This window comes from Trachinotus anak, unplaced genomic scaffold, assembly GCF_046630095.1.
Source record: "Trachinotus anak isolate AG129_WGS33_773 ecotype Australia unplaced genomic scaffold, CSIRO_AGI_Tana_v1 ptg000039l, whole genome shotgun sequence".
NCBI lineage: Eukaryota > Metazoa > Chordata > Actinopteri > Carangiformes > Carangidae > Trachinotus > Trachinotus anak.
Window position 1 is genome coordinate 65,980 of NW_027273890.1, and position 19,584 is coordinate 85,563.

Consider the following 19,584-nt stretch of genomic DNA (forward strand, 5'->3'; position numbering starts at 1 on the left):
AAGAATCATTCATGAGGTGGATTAAAGAGAGAAAACAGGTCAGGGTTAGGGTTCTCTAGTCAGGACTATTGGGACTTAAAGATTTAATGGAGCAGAGTTTGTTTTCTGTTCAGGATGAGGATAAAAGTATATAGTCAAAGTGAATAATGAAGGTTGTATAAATATCTTTCAGTTCAAGAAAATGTATAAAGACAGAATAATAAGACTATATGAAGTTAATGTGTTTTTTGATGGTGAATCATTGTGTATGGCTCTATCAGCTTTGAAGTAACTAACTGACAGATCATCTATTTTTAAGGTTTTTCTTCTCTCTGCTCCTTTTTGGTCATAAAGGTGTTTTATTTTGATTGTGAATCATTTCTTATATTTTTTTTCTGGAGCTGAAACAAATAAAAAAAATGAATCTAATCAGATGAAGTTTTCAGATAATGCTACGCTCTTCTTTAGGAACAGGATGTCACACCTACTGTTACCTTTAGCTAACCAGTGCTGTATGTTTCCTGCCTTTAAGCATTTGTTTGTGTGACCTGTGCGTTTGTTACCATTCAAAGACAGAAAAGAGACCAAATATGAGATAAATAAAGTTTTAACAAAGTTAAATTTAAAGTTTATTACAGATTGACAGATATCCACCTGCACTTCAGTCATATTTTCCTGTACCCTTCTTTGTGAATATTTATTATCTTCATGAATATACACACCCAAAAAAATAACAAAAACTGACTGATCCTTTAGTTCACTTGTGCTGGGAGTCAAACTTACATCTCTATTGAAGGCATTTTATTCGGATGATGTTCATATAGAAACATATCAAAATCAATCATATAGACATGATGAGTAATCCTGTCACATGTCACTTTATTTTGGCCCCCACTTCACATTTTAGTCTGTAGCAGTGGAAACTGCTTTTAGAGGTCATTTTTTTTCTGATGCAGATTAACATCTGACTAACTTATATCAACTGATCACCATCACGTTTCCAGTGCTTAGGCGTTAAAGTACATTGACCATAAACAGTAGAAAACACCACTTCCTGTCTGATCAGCATCGTGTCAGTGGGCAACATTATTCACTTCCTGTTTCTCATACAGCAGACAGCAGTGTTGTGACACATCAGCTGCTGATAACAGTAACAACACATTTGTGATGGATGGTCTGTACAAGTGTCCAACATGGAATCAAAGAGCATTTGTTTTGTTCACAGTGACATCACCTCACTGTTGGGTTACTGTGCACAACCATCATTTCTGGATTCGGTCAACACACTGCATGATACACAACAACTGCAAAGCGGTTTAACACCACATCAGGTCCACAGACACAAAAACACTGCAGCTCTACAGACTTCAATGACACACAGCAGCAGGTCAACACTGTTTTACATTGAAGAAAAGTCACAAATGTAGAAACACTTGTTGAGTAGCTGATTCTGTTCCTACAAAGTAAAAAAAAGTTTCCATAAATAACATTAAAAAAACTGTTCAGAAATATGAAAAAAAAAAAAAAAAAACTGAGAAAAATTTCAGAAACATTGACTATACTGCTTAAAAATCACAACATAGTGCAACATGAAAAATTTCAGTTGTAATTTAACACGTTCCAAGTCACAATAATGTTAACAATTAAGTTGGCTACTGTTTGTGTTCTTTTCTCATTATGTGTATTTGTCCTGTGTTTCTGTTCCTTCATTTAAAAATTCTAAAGTCCAAATATGAGATTTGATTTGTTAGGAAATTACAATATTGTGAGAAAAAAAAAGCTGTAATACTAACAAATACATTTCAAAGTTTATAAGAAAAATAACATTTTGAGGTAAAGTAAAATTGCATTTTTAAAAAGGAATTTAATATTATTCATTTTACAAGAAAAAGTTCACAATATATATTAATATAGAAAAAGAATAAAGTTGCAAATAATGTCTCTCGATATGTGAAATTATGAATCCGAGTGTTCAATTTTATATCTAATATTATGACATGTTAGAGAACATTATCATTTTTATTGTAAAATTACAGCCACATCTGAAAAAATGTCTCTACATTATCAGCATTTTACTTTTACTTACTAATTGTGGACACAATACTGTCACTGTTATGACTTAGATTTTATCCTGATAAAGGACAAATCCAAATGGTCATTTTTCATTCAAGAGATAGAAAATTATGACTTTCAGTCAGTGAAAATAAAACTACATTTAGAATTGAAATTAAATTTTGAAGAATTGACTCATCATTTTGAGCTTGCTGCTGCACTTTTATTTTTTTATCATTCTACTTTTTTTTTTTTTTTTTTTTTTTTTTTAAATAACAACACATGGAGCAATGTTCAGCTCCTGTGAAAATCTCACTGAACTTATCAAAAGAAATATTTGAACTGATTCCTTCAGACAAACAGCACCGGAGCTGACTGACATTCTGTCAGAAAAAAAGGCAAAGACAGAAGAAAGCACTTGTTGGCTGTTATGGTGGAATGAATGTTAAAGGTGGAAATCTGTGGAAATGAGGAGTCCGGTTCCAATAAAGGCTGAGCGGTGAGAATAGAAGAAATCCAAAGATCCACAGAGAAGAAAACAGGACCAGTCATCTGCTAACTGTGAAGACAGGAAGTGAGAAACCTTTATTTAAACAGACTGATGATAACAAAGCAGGACTCACAAACTTTAACGGTCCAGGGTGTAGGAGTTAGATTGATTTAATATCTTCATTAGTGTATAATCACCTGAAACCAAGAATCGTATTTGTTATCTTAAACAAACCCCTCATATCTACAGGTCTTCTTCCACGGAGAGCACCATGTTTCTACAGTAGCCCAGAATGGACAAAACCTTTCACCTTTTTACCTGTAGACCACTGTAGGTTTTCCTGGATGATTGGACAGGGAGGGGTGTGTAGACTCTTGTAGACTTAAACATCAAATGATCTGATATTTTAATAGAAACCTGATTGCCTTTCGAAACAGAGAAGGCTGCTGCAGAACATGTAGAGTAAAGATGTTTAGACACAATGTGAATGAGTGACTGTAACTGTGACAGAAGCTGGACTGAGGTCAGCACAACGTGAGTCAGTTGACATCCATAATTCAAACTTTCAGAACTGAGACCAGGTATGAACGGGTGTATCTGATGGACCTGAGAACAGGTGAACACCTGCCTGATCACTACTTCATCATCACTGTAAAATACATTACTGCACTGTGTAACAAACATTTGTAGCTCTTACTGTAGCCTCCCATTTACTGCGCTGTATTGTAGGAATTACTTGATTTTGGGATGTTTATGATATTTTAAATGCAGTGTTTTTCATTTTGCATGTGTCACTTTGCATTTTGGATGTGGAATTTTTGGATTTGTATGGAAAACAAAACAAACATGGAACTGTGCATTGATAATATGCAATCAAACTTTGAACATAGCACCAATATACACTTTTATTAGGTTTTATTAGGTACACCTTGCTAATACCGGGTTGGACCCCTTTTGCCTTCAGAACTGCCTTAATTCTTTGTGCCATAGATTCAACAAGGTGCTGGAAACATTCCTCAGAGATTTTGGTCCATATTAACATGACAGCATCACACAGTTGCTGCAGATTTGTCGGCTGCACATCTATGATGTGAATCTCTTGTTCCACCACATCCCAAAGGTGCTCTATTGGATTGAGATCTGGTGACTGTGGAGCCATTTGAGTACAGTGAACTCATTGTCATGTTCAAGAAACCAGTTTGAGATGATTTCAGCTTTGTGACATGGAGCGTTATCCTGCTGGAAGCAGCATCAGAAGATGGTTCACTGTGGTCATAAAGGGATGGACATGGTCAGCAACAATACACAGGTAGGCTGTGGCGTTTGAACAATGCTCAGTTGGTACTAAGGGGCCCAAAGTGTGCCAGGAAAATATCCCCCACACCTTTACACCATCACCACCACCCTGAACCATTGATACACGGTAGGATGGATCCATGCTTTCATATTATTGATGCCAAATTCTGAACCTACCATCCAAATGTTGCAGCAGAAATCGAGACTCATCAGACCAAGCAATGTTTTTCTAATCTTCTATTGTCCAGTTTTGGTGAGCCTGTGTGAACTCTAGCCTCAGTTTCCTGTTCTTAGCTGGCAGGAGTGGCCCCCAGTGTGGTCTTTCTTCCCCATTACCTTTCCTTCCCATTCTGATGCTCGGGGGAACTTCAGCAGGTCGTCTGGACCATGTCTACATACCTACATGCACTGAGTTGCTGCCATGTGATCTGTTGATTAGATATTTGCATTAACGAGCAGTTGAACAGGTGTACCTAATAAAGTGGTCAGTGAGCGTATATATATCTCAGATTTGATTCTGTTTGTTGTCTACTTGCACCTGATGTGAGAGCCAGACTTCAGGGCAGATTAAAATGAACTCGGTCACGTTTATAGTTCAGTTTTTAATTTTCAAAAAATGAATAGCTCATGTTCATTTCTTCAGTTTTTCTTTTTTCACATTCATTAGGATCAGTCACTGTTCACCAAGAAAAGAGCGCGTTCAATGAACAGTGAACATTGCTGTAGTTGTGTGGTAGTTGTGGTTGTTGTGGCAGTTGTGATAGTTGTAGTTGTAATGGTGGTTGCGGTCGTTGTGGTAGTTGTAGTTGACTCACCTGGAACCTATTTGTCATGTTGTGGTGGTTGCTGTCGGAGGGAGTGATGACGTGGATTAGATGCTGCCCCCCCTCCTCTGATGGTTGGTCTGATGGAAGGAGAGGATGATGGGTGCTGATGTCCGGCTCTGATTGGCTTGGCTACATGGAGACAGGAAACAGGTGAGTCAGCTGTTCCGTCAATAATAACAATAATAACAACAATAATTAGCAGATTGTCCTGATCCCATTACTGCTCCTGTAGCGCCCCCCTCAGGACAAACTAACCTATCTGAGCAGAGTATCCTCTCCTGGAGACATTCTTGGAGCGAACGGCTTCTTTGATGCGGTCCACTTCCTGTTGGTATCGTTTGCGGTCTCTTACGGCTGACTGTTTAGCATCCCTCAGGGCAGTTTCCAGAACTTTCACTCGTTCTGCTGTAGCCCGCAGACGCTTTTCTAGCTTGGGTAGCTCACAGCGAAGATCTGCATTGTCCCGCACCAGCTGCAGAACACAAAGGGTTAAATTTCCTAAGACTAATGACTCAGTCTGTATCATCATTGTTACGATGCTCCTGTGCTCATTAACTTTGTGGTTGTTGTTGACGTGCGATTTAAACAGCAGACCCATAGTTTTTAAAAGGACAAAGAATCTACCACTGCTGTGAAGTGTATATCTGAAGGGAGGGTAGAGACTCGTAGGTTAGAGAACACGTGTGGTTGAGTCACTCACCTGTTTGTGGACCTTACTGAGCTGCTCCAGGTTATTTTCTAAGAAGACGATCCTCTGTCTCTGTGCCAGGCTGCCCCCGGCCTCATCACTATCATTCTCTGAACTCTGTTTAAAGAAGAGACTGATGTTCAGGTTCATCACTGAACAGAGTGACAGACACTGAGAGACAGTTCCAAGTAACAGTTTAATGTACGGTTATTAAACTTCACAGCATATTAAAAGCTGTGTCTGTTGTTTCGGCTGCCCGCATTCGTTTGAATAAGGTGGATAAAATAATAGGAACACCTGAACATGAAGGATGATTTACTGCAGGACTGTAGACTGAATTACTTTTGGCTAGGTGTTCCTAATAAACTGACAACTATTGTATCGTGTTGTCTGAAAAACTGGTCAAACTGTCAAACACTCTATATAACAGCCTAAACTACAGAAGTGAACCAACATCCAACACACATTCACACCGTTGTTTGTCCTTAATAATAATAATAATAGGTGTCTGCTGTGGAAACAGTGTTTCATTCATCCAGGGGCCTGATCTGTTCAATTGTGTTGATTCAATATAAATAAATGTGCAAACCAGGGATGTGTTCTTTTATGAATCACACCAGACCAGACACTGTCGTCATCAAACCACACGTCATTCTGTGCTTAATCTTTAGCTGCAGTTCTTTGAGCCTAAAATCAGTTGGATGACATCTGAAGTTTTCTGAAGTTGGATTCATGTGCTCTGCCTTGGTCTTGATCTAAATCTAACTAACATGTTGACAAGTTGTTTGTCAAGTGTTTTGTTAATTAAAACTACAACGTGCGGGTGTTAACCCAGACACGACTGACAGGAACATGGACTTTTGATCTGAGGTCAAAATGAAAAACAACTTGAAAAACTCAAACCTCACAATTTGTCTGGTTAAGAGACCACATGTGTATCTGTCCTGTAACAACAGTCAGGGTCACAGTTCATTCTCTGTATTAATAATGTATAAAATATTATCACTATTGACCTCTCCAAGGCTTCATGTACAGCTGACCAGGGCATTATAATTTTTTTGTTCTTGTTGAATTTTCAGCTTTCAGGGACCATCTTTGATGATCTTTGAATTTAACTGATCTAATCTGAACAACCGGAGTCTGTAATTATCAGACACTGAAACAAGATGAGAAATTCAAACAAAATGACTCAGTGGTTTCTCACATTCTTGACTCGAGAGCCGATGTCCTGGACAAAGAGTTTCCGAAGGTTGTTCAGCATCTGCAGCTCTTTGGCCTGTTGAATGAAACATAAAAACTCAGCTGATCTCAGATCTGTCTCTGCTGCACATATGCAAATATGATAAATATTTTTTAAAAATCCATGTACCACTGTCTCCTCCAGACCCTTAAGGTCCTCTTTGGCCTGTTCTCTCTTCTCATTCAGGAACCTGGATCAAACAAAGACACTAATGAAGACAAACTTAGTCCACTCAGGGATCTTATGTTAATGAGCAGAAGGGTTTTTAAATGGTCAAAATAAATAAACAGCTGGTGGAGCCCATTAAACCACCATAGAAGAAGATGGTGAGGTCAGCTCAGATGATGGAAAATGTGGATAACATGATGGAGATCTGACATCTCTATTTTATACAGACAACTTTTATCTTTATGCTTCACACAACAGGAAACACTTTTTATTCTGCTGTTCACACTTGAAACTGACTTAAAGTTTTTAAATGAGAGAAATATGAGACAGGATGTTTTGGGTAAAGGCAGCAGAGATGGTTGATGTTGAGTCTTTGGTGAGCACAGAGGGACAATCTTACAGCAGTTTCTGGAGTTTCTGGTCTTTGTTCTGATCCTCAGCTTTCAGTTTGTCAAAGTCAGACTGGAGCTTCCTGTTCTCCAGCTGCAGGGCCTGGTTCACACTGAAAAACAACAGTCAACAGTAAATTTATTAATACCATACGTTTACTCATATTACATTACTGCCACCACAAATATATGGCTGTAGCCTCAAAAAATACATATAAATACCAAAAACTGAGTCATTTTTTAAAAAGACAAACTAAAACTAACTCATGAGGAGATGCCAAAAGTTTTACACTGAACCAATACAGAGATAATAACAATAATATCCCCAATAATGATCAAAACCAGGAGGCCGCAAACTTTTCCAGGATAAAGTCAAGTGAGTGAACACAGAACAGCATAAAAGACACCATTAGTGATAAGTTATAATAATCAATAACATACTCTTTGAGTTGTTCATTGTCTCTTTGTTTCTGCTGGATCTCATCTCGGAGTCGACTGAGCTGTTTTTGATGAACTTCTCTGTGGTTCTCCATCTGTTCCTCAAGAGTTCTCTACAGAACACAAAGCAGCAGCACTTCAGTTCTCTATCACTTCATTTACCAACAGCAACCAGCATCACACTTCATTTACCCACAACAGCATCACACTTCATTTACCTACAGCAGCCAGCATCAAACTTCAGTTACCCACAACAGCATCACACTTCAGTTACCTACAGCAGCATCACACTTCAGTTACCTACAGCAGCATCACACTTCAGTTACCTACAGCCACCAGGATCAGTTAGTGTTAGTCTGTCAATCTGTCAGTCTGTCAGTGTGTTAATGTGTCAGTCTGTCAGTGTGTTAGTCTGTCAGTGTGTTATGTTGCTCTGTTGCGTTGGACCCTGACCAGTGACATGATTGAATGATTTTACCTTCATCTCAACAGCATCCTTCAATCTGCTCATGTGTTCTTTTTCTTTGTCCATCACCGACACCTCATGCATTTTACCTGAAACACACACACAATTTCTAACAAAGACACAGCAAACGATATGTGGATCTGTGTTTGATGTTAATCAGATGTTTGAACTGCTGAACTGTAACCAGCCAAGAGCAGTGCTGTGCTGTAATCATGGAGACACTGACTGACCTTGAGCCTGGAGTTTGGCAACCTCCTCCATCAGAGCGTCCTGACTCTCCTCCAGCCGCCTATTCTTCCGCTCCACCTTCTGCAGGTCGTCAGTCAGAGACCCCATCTTTGCCTGGAGCTGCACAAGCAACAACACACAGCACTTTCAACACAGTGGGAAAATAACAATACACATAAAATACATTTAACTTTATAGCTTATTTAAAATGCATTAATTTTCATGTGAATGTTATACATGTAAAAGGCCTGAATATTTGAAACGGTAAGAAACACGTGTCACAGAAGTCCTGCAGCTTTATTAAATATTGGTTTTTGTTTTTCACCTGTTACCTGCGGCCGACAGGTGTTGAGTTCCTACTGACTGTCAGACAGTTCCTTCAGTCACTTACCTGTGAGACAAGCAGCTGGAGGCTGTTGAGCTCTTTCTCGCTGGCCTCCATCCTGCAGGTGGTCTCTGTCAGGGAGACCTCCAGCTGTTTGCTGCGGTTCACCAGAGACTTTACCTCAGACTTCATCTTACTGATGTAGAGACGAGCAGTGGTGAACTCCTCCTCCATCGCTCCACTCATCTCTGTCATCTGTGAAGACACTGAGTCAGTTCACATGGAGGGGGACTGGATCCAGACTGACAGGACAGTTTATTACTACAACACAGTGAAGGGGTCTGAGCACTTTCTGAAGTTACCGGTTTTGGATCGTTAGTCGGAGAAATGCAGCTTGAAGTTGTGATCTGCATTTTTCACTAGTATGACATTTTTACAGATGAATCGATAAAAGAGAGCAAATAATACATTTTCAGCATTTCTTGCTGCAGGTACAATAATAAGGGGATAACAGATTATTTTCTTTATATTAAACTTGTACAAGGAAAGAGGTTGAATTTCTGCAGACAGTTTATCAGACACACATTTTCATCCTGGAGCTTCATCAGGGTTAGGGTTATCTTTTGGTTTCAGATCCAACACGACCTCACAGAGACTGTTGTGTACAGACTGTTGCATGCAGACTGTTGTGTGTAGATTGCTGTGTATAGTGAGTGCAAATCAGTGCAAACTTTGATGAGTGACATGTGAACAGTGGAAGAAGAGTTTCTCTTACAGCTTTGAGGTCGGTGGTGCCAAGCACGCTGCCGATTTCACTGAGGTCTCTGAGCAGCAGATTGAGGATCTCTGCTGATCTCTTCTTATGATGAGAGCTCAGATCCTGCAGAGTGGAAAACTCCCTCTGAACTGCCTCCAGACTCACCTTGAAACACAGGAGAGGAAGAGCTAATCTCTACAAAACACACAGCTCAAAAGGAGGACACTGACACCAAAGTCACTGTTAGTAACCTTAGTTCTTGGGGTTCCACAGGGCTGAGCATGTGGCCCAGTTTATATCAGAGATGTAGACTTACTTTGTCAGAGATTTAAACATGTTTTATTTCTGTTCCATCTGGTGAAGGTATCAGTTAAAAACAGTAACAGGTGCTAAAGTCTAAAGGTTTAATTAAATGAATAAAAACATTTATCCTTGGTTAAGTACACATCTGAATTAATGTGAATTGGCCGTCAGACTGTTCAGTCATACAATTACTATTGTGATTGAAATTGTTTGAGCTGAAGAAAATACGATGACCAGGAATTCAGCTGTTTCAGGCAGAAGAATTGATTATAAGCCGAAAGTGATGAGCAACACAACAACAAGTGAACCACAGCAGAGCCACACCAATCTGTGAAGATGTCCTGTCTGACAGTGGGTGAATATTTCCAGGTCTCACACAGGTGCAACATTTTACCACAACTTATTCCATATAAGGTTAAACTCAGTTCTAAATATTTGTGTGTAAAGCTGCTACTGGACACACATATCTGGCTTGTCACATGTTCTTAACTAATTAATACAACAAGAGTCTTTTCCTACTAAGATTTGAACAGTGTTTTATAAGTTTTGTTTTCTTCCACCCCCTTATCTATAAGAGGACCCCCCAGCTAAAGGGGACAGAAGTGGCTCCATTGAGACACAAGCAGTCATAACAGCAGCTAAACAGTGAAACACTGCATTTATTGCACAATTGTAATAATTAGTTATTATGACCTGAACTCTTGGGGTGTGAGTGAGGAAACAAGAGGAAAATCTCCTTCACACCTGTTACTCAGTAAATGTTTTATGAAAATTGTTTCAACCCATGTCTGTGTGTTATGAAATGGCCAAATTATGAAATGCAAAACTTAGTGTACCTTTTTTACTGTCTGCCGTGTGACCACACTGCCACCTAGGGACCATGAATTGTAAGGTAAATAAATCTTCTGTATTCTGCAGAGACAGATCCCTGTACGGAGGGTTCAATGCTTCTGAGTATAAAATTGATTCTTTTGGTTTGTCTGTTTTCCTCAATGTCATGTGTGACGTAGCACTGATTTAAACTGAAGTGTTGTCGCTGCTTTTTCTGTATGTACACTTACAGTTTTGTGTGTAAGCTCCTCGTTCAACTGTTCGTTGCAGCGGTTCTTGTCCTCCACCTCCTGGCTCTTGTGGTCGTAGTTGACGGCGAGCTCCTCCAGCGCCTGCAGCACCTCCTTCACCTCCTCTTTGGCTGAGTCGTTGTCCCTCTGCAGCCGGGAGAACTCTTCTTGCAGACGCTCGTAGTCCTGGTGGCTTGATGCCAACAGCTGGAAGAGTGGAGGTGTTATCAGCAGGTGGAGGGATGATGGTTGGATGATCGATGAATGAGGTGTGACACTCAGGTAAACTTACCTCATCCTGATCCATCAGCTGCTGTTTGAGTTTCTCGGCCGTCTGACTGTGGTGATTGATCTCATCGTCCTGAAACATCAGTCAGTTCATTGTTTCATAGATTTAAACACCATGAGGTTTGAACTGGTTCATGTAAGACTCACCTTGTCATCCAGCTGCTGGTAAAGGTTAGTAATGAGTGTCTCGTATTGGGTCTTCTCCTTGTCGGACAGGGGGGCAGGAGGCTGGGCCAAGCTGTCCATCGCTACTGTCGTTTCACTGCTGCTCTTCTTGTTTCTGCTGCTCAGCTGCTCCTCAACAGGTACAGACTCACCTGGAGGAAGGTTCACATTTCATCTGACGTGCAGGATCAACAACCCAGAGGCAACCAATCAACTGGCTTTGATTCTCTCTGGAAACTGAAGCACATCAACGGCTCTGACTGACTTTTCAACATAATGTGACGTTAAAGGTACCGAGTCTTAAGGGTGTGTACGGTGAAGAGGACAACTGAAAACGTCTTCTAGAAACAAAGTTGAACCTGAACCAACTTTAGTCACAATGTGATGAAACATCACCGAACAATGTTCAGCTTTGACCAATCAGATATAAAGCGCTGTATTTCTACTGTTCACCTTTCCTCCAGCGCTTCAGCTCATTCTCCAGTTTCTGCATCATGATGTTCAGACTCCTGTTCTTCTCTTTCTCCTTCTCGTACTTCTTCTTCCACTCCTCAGCCGTCAGCTCCAGGTTCACAGACACTGTGTTCTTTATGGTTTTAGCTCTGAGACACACAAACAACACAGGAAGTGGTTTTAACAAACACTCAGGGACTGATGACCAAAACATCCTTCGACCTATCAACCAGTATTAACACTGAGTTTATCAGTTTATCCATTCAGCTGACAGGAAGTGACAATCAGGTACATTTTTAATTAAACAATTTTGAAGGGAACAATATATTTAAATTATATGAAAGGTGTTTAAATACACTGGACAAAAATCTGTTTACGGAGAGCTTCATGAATGTCCTACATTGATGGTGTAACATACGTCTTGTTTTCAGTGTGGCAACTTCATAGCATCATGAAAAGACTCATGTTGTGTGATTGTGTTTTTGAGTCAGAAACAGTGAAGTTTATTAACTTCATTCCTGACTTCGCTCTTATTCTGATGATTCATACTTTATAAACAAAAAGAGTTTTAGTTTAGTTTTAGTCCTTATGTGCTTCTCTCCTTCAGACAGTACTTAAAGACAATAAATCAATCATAGACAGAAATAATGATACAGCTTCATTAAACATTTTCATTTATTCAAACATTTGAAGATAATTGTTTAATTGCTTAATCTGAACTTTCACTGATGGTTTAATAAATAACGTACTAGCTCACTAACTACCTGGAGTCTTTTATTTTGATTAGCTCACGTGTGTTCCTGTAAGGTACCTCTGTCCAAACATGAGGGTGGACTTGGTTTCAGCTTCGTTGTAAACGGACGGCGAGCAGCAGATGATGATGGTGGTTCGACAGTTTCCTCCCAAAGAGTCCTGAAGGATCCGGGTCATCTTACTGTCTCTGTACGGGACGTGGGTTTTCTACCAACACACAACAAACACAACACAAGTGATTTCAAACTGTTGTCTGTGTGTTCACTCTGGACTGTGGAGAAAACTGAGGACTCACCGTTCCTTCACTCAGAGCAGCGATGACATTTCCCAGAGCAGAAAGAGACTTGTTGATGTTCTTGGCTTCGTCCAACACAGAACCCTCCGCTCCTGTTTTACTCACCTGAACAACATCATCATCATCATCAAGGTGTCATTGAACATGGAAAGAGAGGGACAGACAGGTGAAGGCAGACAGGAGAAGCAGGTGGAATGTAATTGACCGGTGTGAGACAGATGAACAACTGCATAAAATAATAAATAATCAGGTTAAATAAGTGATCAGTTCTCGTATGGATCAAACCATCGATCAATGATTTCACTGACAGCTGTGACTGAGTCATCAGCGATCAATCTTGTATTCTATTGCTCAGTTGTGTTTCTATCAGTTTATTGATCTCATGACACAGAGCAGCTGTTTCTGTGCTGACTCAGTGCTGCTGGGAAATGTAGTGAACACGTGACGTGACGTGACATGAAGTGACCTTCTCGCTGCCCGCCAGGTCGACCAGGTAAAGTTTCCCTGACAGCTTCATCTCCGTCTCCACGTTCTCCTGCTTGATGTTGATCAAGAAAATACTGTGACTGCGAGAGCTGTGCTCGTTCATGTCTGCAGAGAGAACATGGTAAAAACACGTCAACACCAACACAAAATGACCACAGCACACAACAACTCATCTACAGGACCAGTGGAGCAGCAGCAGTAGTAGTAGTAGTAGTAGTAGTAGTAACACAGTAGTACAGTTGGAGACTCACTGGTCACGGCGACGTGTCTGTTTGCTTTTCCCTCATCGATGACGTCCATGACCTCATCAGGACTGGAAACAAAACGCTCTGTACAGCCCTGACAGGAACAAAGTACTAGTACTGACATACTGATACTCCAGTACTAACAGGTCATATTATGACATCAGAATGAAACATTAAGGATCTCACACCTTGACGAAGGGAACACGATTCTTATCCTCGTGAACGGCCAAGTTGGTTTTTGATACTGAAACATGACATCACATTACATCACAATATCATTTATCAGTTAAACATCATCTTCATCATCACTTAAACATCTTCATCAGTTAAAAAGCATCCTCACCATCCAATAAGTCTCTGATTTTATCCAGGTAGATCTCAAAGTATGACACCTGCAGAGAGAGACAAGTTCAGACTAACATACAACATTGACAACACAAAGTGAAGGGTCTGAACGCTTTCTGGAGCCTCTAAATAATTTAATTAACCTGTAATTAAATAATTAAATGTCAGTGTCAGAGATTATGAGATCATATTTGTATTTCTGTGAGTTTTAAATATAAAAATGTTAAAATCTTTATATGAACCATCTGTCGTCAGCTCAGAGTAATTCTTCTTCTTCTTCTTCTGTGAATAAATACAACCAGTACTGCGATCATCAAGTACTATATGGTATTTGTACTTGTTGTTCTTTTTTAAGAAAAACATGCCAATATATCAGAGAGCTGAGCAGCAGGTGAACAGTGAACATATGGAGAGCAGGTGGGTCAGTGAACGCATCACTGCTTTCCAAAGCTGACAACAGCCGGACAATTGGTCCCAGATCAGATTTAACTCTCTATGTACAGGAGAGGAGTCTGAGGAGCTCCACACTAATAACCATGACATCATAGTAGCAGGTGACTGGGGGTGAAGAGAGGGGGCAGACAGGTGAAAGTGATTCTCAGGTAAAGGACAAACAGAGACAAAATGCTGAATTAAAGACATTCAAAGTGTAAAACTAAGTAAACATGAGATTAAAATCCATAAAAAAGAAAAAAACAACTAGTAAAACTGATGATGTCATCAGTGACATCATCACCTTGATGTGAAACTCCAGGTTTTCATCCATCGAGTAGATGTGGTCAAAAATGTCCCTGGCGATACGAGGGATGATTCCCATCAGACAAGGGTCATGCAGGTTCCCCTGAAAATCAAAAACTTTATTGTCATAAAATATATAAAAACTAACAACATAAAAACTTTATTGTCACAAAAAAAACTTGAACACAAAAACCTTCAGATTAAAAACTGGTTTGTTCACTGACCTCCATAGTGTGAGTCTTTCCTGACGACGTCTGACCATATGCAAAGATCGTCCCGTTATATCCCCCCAGCACATCTGAAATACACAACACACAACATATAACATATGACACACAACAACAACACACAGCGTAAAACACCTTTTCACTTTGTTCCCTCAAACTTTTGTTTTATCCAGTTACCATCTGAATATAAAAAGTATAGTTCAATATATTTATAATATATTGATAACATATTTACAACAATATATCCTGTCACGTTCAGGAGGAAAGCAGGAGACAAAGTACAGACAACAAAAAAACAGGATCAGTGGGGGAAAAAAAGGAAACTTACAAAAACCAGGCTGGAACAAAAGAAAACAGAAAATCCAGAAACATTTAAACACAACAGGAGACATGAGAACGAAACAAAGCAACAAACAAATCCAGAGTACAAGAGACGAACTGACAAACATAGATGTACGGGTATTAAACACAGGTGAAACACAGACAATCAGACTGGAGGGAAACACAGGACAAAGACAGGAGCTAAAATTACCACAAGAGCAGTAACTTCAAATAAAACAGGAAATGACCAGACAAGAGCCCAACTAAAAGTCCAAACATAAACTGTCCTCTTGGCAGACCGTGACAAAATTTCACATATAAAAGGATGTAGTTAAATACACAAAGGTGATTGATGATTCATGTCAACTGACCTCTGACGATCTGTTTGGCACAGGTGTCGTACACCTGAACCTGTTCAGTGTGTGGAGGGAGGACTCTGTCAAACACATATGGCTTACCCTGAAACACAGGAAACACATTGTCACATAAAAGCCTCTGGTTTTTTAATGAATCCATTAATTAAGAGAGAGAGAGAGAGAGAGAGAGAGAGAGAGAGAGAGAGAGAGAGAGAGAGAGAGAGAGGACTGTGTGAGAGACTGTCACACAGAAAACAGTCAGAGAACTCAGGTGAGAACAGAGCTGTGAACAGGTGTGAACAGGTGTGAAGGAAGGCGGGGCAGTCGGAGACAAAGGGAAAGTCTGAGGACATCTGGTGAACAGCTAGAGGGAAGACCATGTCCAGAGATTGTGAACGGGGGCCAGAGGTAGAATCAGAGTCAGAAACAGAGACAGAGACAGAGACAGACACAGAGTCAGAGACAGAGACAGAGACAGTATCAGAGACACAGTCAGAGGCAGAGTAAGAGACAGAGTCAGAGACACAGTCAGAGACACAGTCAGAGACAGAGACAGAGTTAGAAACAGAAACAGTGACAGAAACAGAGACACAGTCAGAGACAGAGACAGTGTCAGAGACAGAGTCAGAGTTAGAAACAGAGACAGAGTCAGAGACAGAGTCAGAGGCAGAGTCAGAGACAGAGTCAGAGTTAGAAACAGAGACAGAGTCAGAGACAGTCAGAGACAGAGTCAGAGTTAGAAACAGAGACAGAGTCAGAGACAGAGACAGAGTCAGAGACACAGTCAGAGACAGAGACAGAGACAGTGTCAGAGACAGAGTCAGAGTTAGAAACAGAGACAGAGACAGAGACAGAGTCAGAGACAGAGTCAGAGACTCAGTCAGAGACAGAGTCAGAGTTAGAAACAGAGACAGAGACAGAGACAGAGTCAGAGACAGAGTCAGAGACTCAGTCAGAGACAGAGTCAGAGTTAGAAACAGAGACAAAGTCAGAGACAGAGACTGTGACTCTCACGAGACAGTAAAAGCTGTTGATCTATAGATTTGTGTGTTTAATGTTTTTGACTTGAAATAAAATAAATCATTTATATTAATAATAATTTATTGAACAGTGACATCTGCTGATCTGTCTCTGTCCGTTTCACTAAGGTGCCTGTTGTCACGATAACTGTATCCCAGTGTGGCAACTGAACCAATCAGACAGAAGAAAGACTGCTGCTGAATGATGCAGGAGACACACACACACACACACACACACACACACACACACACACACTTATACTTCCATCTTTGTGAGGACGCTCATTGACATAATGCATTCCCTAGCCCCTTACCCTAACCTTAACCATCACACCTGAGAGCCTAACCCTAACCCTGACCTAAACCTAATTCTAACCATAACTCTGAAACCAAGTCTTAACCCTCAACATGTGATTTGAAGGTGTCTCAAAAAGTGAGGACCGGCCAAAATGTCCTCACTTTCCCAAAATGTCCTCACTCTGTTAGTAAAATACTTTTTTTGGTCCTTACTATGTAGCAAGTATAAGTACACACACGCACACACACACACACACACACACACACACACACACACACACACACACACACACACACACACACAGTCAATTTAAAATGAAACTGTACATTTGAACTGTTCACATCTCCACTTCAAAATAAAAGTCATATAATTCACCTGGTTTCAATGTCTTAATATTTAGAGACTAATAAAATTAATTTAAAGCAAAAGTTAAGCAGTGTTTGTTTTGAGGCCACATCTGGGATAAGAGCTGTACTTTGATCCTCTGCTGTCAGTCACATGACCTCTGACAGCCTTGAGTTGCTGCTGTCATGGAGACAGAACATTTCCCATGAGACCTTGCAGCTCCATCCCCCCATTCCTCTAAATGAAACCTTTCAAAGACCTGCAGCTTCAGACCTGTCTAAAGTCTGATCTGAGATCTGATCTGAGGTCTGATCTGAGGTCTTAGGTCAGATCTCACAACAGACCTCAGATCTAACCTCAGATCAGATATCAGATCAGATAACTTAAAAAAAATCCTTAATGCTACAGATTTGATGTGAAGCAGCAGAGAATCAAAACTGTTACCATTATCTTAACTGATCATTAAATCTGACAGGAAACTGTCCTTTCAGAATAAAGGGCTATGGCTGTTGAAGCTGCAGCTCAGTTTGTGTTTGTGTTGTGTTTGTTTTCACAGAAAACATTCACAGATGAGTTTGAAGAAATTTTTAAAATCAGCTATGAAGCAGAAACAAAAACGTCTCATTAAATAAAAGCTCAGAGACAAACAGACTCATTATGTTTGCAATGTTTCTGTCTCTGACTGAAACCTGGAGAATAAATGACCAACAGCAGACCTACAGGAAACTGGGACAGAGTCATGTGACCTTCATCAGGACAAACAGGACCAAACCAGAGTCGGGACCCAGACCACAAGATTCTATTTCATTCTATTCTATATTTGTCATCTATTAAACAAGCGTCAACAAACTTTATTTAAAGCCATTAACACAAGGAGCTCAGACAGACAGGAGGAGATTTTACTGAATCTTCAGGAATAAAACAGAATCTAATCAGGAGATCAGTTCAGATATAAACATATTGATTATTGATACCTCTGAGGGAAGTGGAGGTGGAGTCGATCAATAGAAAATTCTTCCCAAACTGTTTTGATAAAGGATGAACTGAGTTTGTCAGACAACAGTGAAATATTTTTGATGCCCCAATAAACGACGACATTTAAAAGCATCATGTGGGAAATTGATGGATTTTTATTTTGTAAAATTTTGACCTGTCAGAGACTGACACATAAAATGAGTCAAAACAGTGATGATGATGATGAACAAACATCAGCTTCACCATGATGAAGAAAACAGAAACATTTGTCAATGATGAATCAGTCGATTATTTTCTCCGTGAATCATTTTGCACTAACTGAAGATGAACTGAAACTGATCAACAGATACATCATCAATAATCAATGGTGTCAGCTCTGTTTCTTAATTTTTTTTTTTCTGTTTCAAGTTCAGACATTAATTTAATACAACTGATGATGATGATAATGATGAAGCTACACTCTGCTTATTGTTTTAGTTCATTATGTTCATTTATGTTTTTATTTCTGCTCTGCTGAGGATCGATAACCTGTGAAAATAACTAATAAATAATCTGATGGTAAAATAACTGATAATCAAAATGATTTTTTTTTCCTATAATCGATACTTGTGTGAATATTTACCGGTAAAAACACAAAAATTCAGATAAAATCCACCTGAAGCTGTTACACTTTCTCTCCTTCAGCCTGATGTTGTCTCCGTGTCTGTTGTGTCTGTCTGTTGTGTTTCTATTGTTGCAGCAGACAGCCGGAGGGTGTGTACTGTCGTCTCCGCTCACAGACGCTCACAGACGGACTGTGGGTGCAGGACTCACCGCCACCACCACCGTGTCCTCTCCGTTAAATTTGGGGGTAAATTTGTCTCCGCGGCTCCGCTCCGCGTCGTTCAGCGGCCTGAAGCGACACATCACCTTCACCCCGCACAGCCCGCCCTCCGCCGCGTCCACCATCACCGACACCGCCCGGTAAACACGGACAAAAAAACTACCGACGAATCAACAGAAACGACGACGGGTCCAGCTCAGGTTCAGGTTCGGCTCCGGGGTTCGCGATCCAGATCCAGATAATTCACCGAGTCCCGCCTGTTAACCACCCACGCTACGTGAACCACAGCCCCGGTGATGTTGATCTTGTCTCCGGTCAGTGTCTCTCCATCTGATGCTGACCGACTGAACACTCCCACCTTACACCGGTCCACCCTGGAGCACCGAGCCGCGGGGAACTCTGGGACATGGAGTTCTTATTAAGATGTGATGAACGTTACAAATAAAGATCCTGAATTCAAAACTGTGCTACGCGTCAGCATCAGAGAACACTTCCGTCAGGCGTCCTCATTATACAAGTTTGTTACGTTAATGGAAGATAACTATTGATGAATTCACGTGTTCATCACTCTTTTATAAAACCTGTCGAGGATCAATAGTTTTATATTTAGCTGAAACAACATCATTTACAATTTCTATTAATATCTGGAAGAATCTCAGTGACTCCACAGAGAAATGTTGTGTTTTTGTTGAGTCATTTTCTTCTTTGTGTTTTATTTTCAGCCCCCACCCACCCCCACCCCCAC

At 40.3% G+C, this 19,584-nt stretch overlaps 1 protein-coding gene across 3 annotated transcripts; it reads right to left on the reverse strand.

Moving 5' to 3' along the window:
• Positions 1-581: 581 nt before the first annotated feature.
• Positions 582-19,174, reverse strand: LOC139614863 (kinesin heavy chain-like). Of its 3 annotated transcripts, XM_071472505.1 has the most exons (26): positions 18,830-19,174; positions 15,395-15,482; positions 14,700-14,773; positions 14,474-14,578; positions 13,736-13,784; positions 13,581-13,636; positions 13,399-13,486; positions 13,128-13,252; positions 12,662-12,766; positions 12,425-12,573; positions 11,614-11,762; positions 11,143-11,312; positions 11,000-11,068; positions 10,708-10,914; positions 9,362-9,508; positions 8,653-8,841; positions 8,264-8,381; positions 8,046-8,122; positions 7,571-7,680; positions 7,141-7,242; positions 6,702-6,762; positions 6,537-6,608; positions 5,345-5,449; positions 4,900-5,116; positions 4,633-4,773; positions 582-2,590 (listed from the first exon to the last, which is right to left on the reverse strand). In XM_071472505.1, the coding sequence occupies exons 1-25, from the start codon at positions 18,962-18,964 to the stop codon at positions 4,640-4,642; spliced, it is 2,901 nt and encodes a 966-aa protein (XP_071328606.1). In that variant the 5' UTR covers positions 18,965-19,174; the 3' UTR covers positions 582-2,590; positions 4,633-4,639. The 3 variants fall into 3 exon arrangements, with proteins under 3 accessions (XP_071328606.1, XP_071328605.1, XP_071328607.1); XM_071472504.1 differs by having other exon boundaries at positions 2,452-2,590; positions 6,537-6,762; positions 18,830-19,116; XM_071472506.1 differs by lacking the exon at positions 18,830-19,174 and adding an exon at positions 18,672-18,796 and having other exon boundaries at positions 2,452-2,590; positions 6,537-6,762.
• Between the last annotated feature and the right edge of the window lie 410 nt (positions 19,175-19,584).

What these genes read in the sequence shown, in the direction of transcription:
- LOC139614863 (XM_071472504.1), bottom strand. Translation starts at nt 18,964, where the DNA reads ATGGTGGACGCGGCGGAGGGCGGGCTGTGCGGGGTGAAGGTGATGTGT. An exon ending in AGCTGATGGATCAGGATGAG is followed by an intron (nt 10,915 to 10,999) that starts GTAAGTTTACCT and finishes CCACTCTTCCAG; the next exon opens with CTGTTGGCATCAAGCCACCA. An exon ending in TCAGTAAGGTCCACAAACAG is followed by an intron (nt 5,117 to 5,344) that starts GTGAGTGACTCA and finishes TGTGTTCTGCAG; the next exon opens with CTGGTGCGGGACAATGCAGA.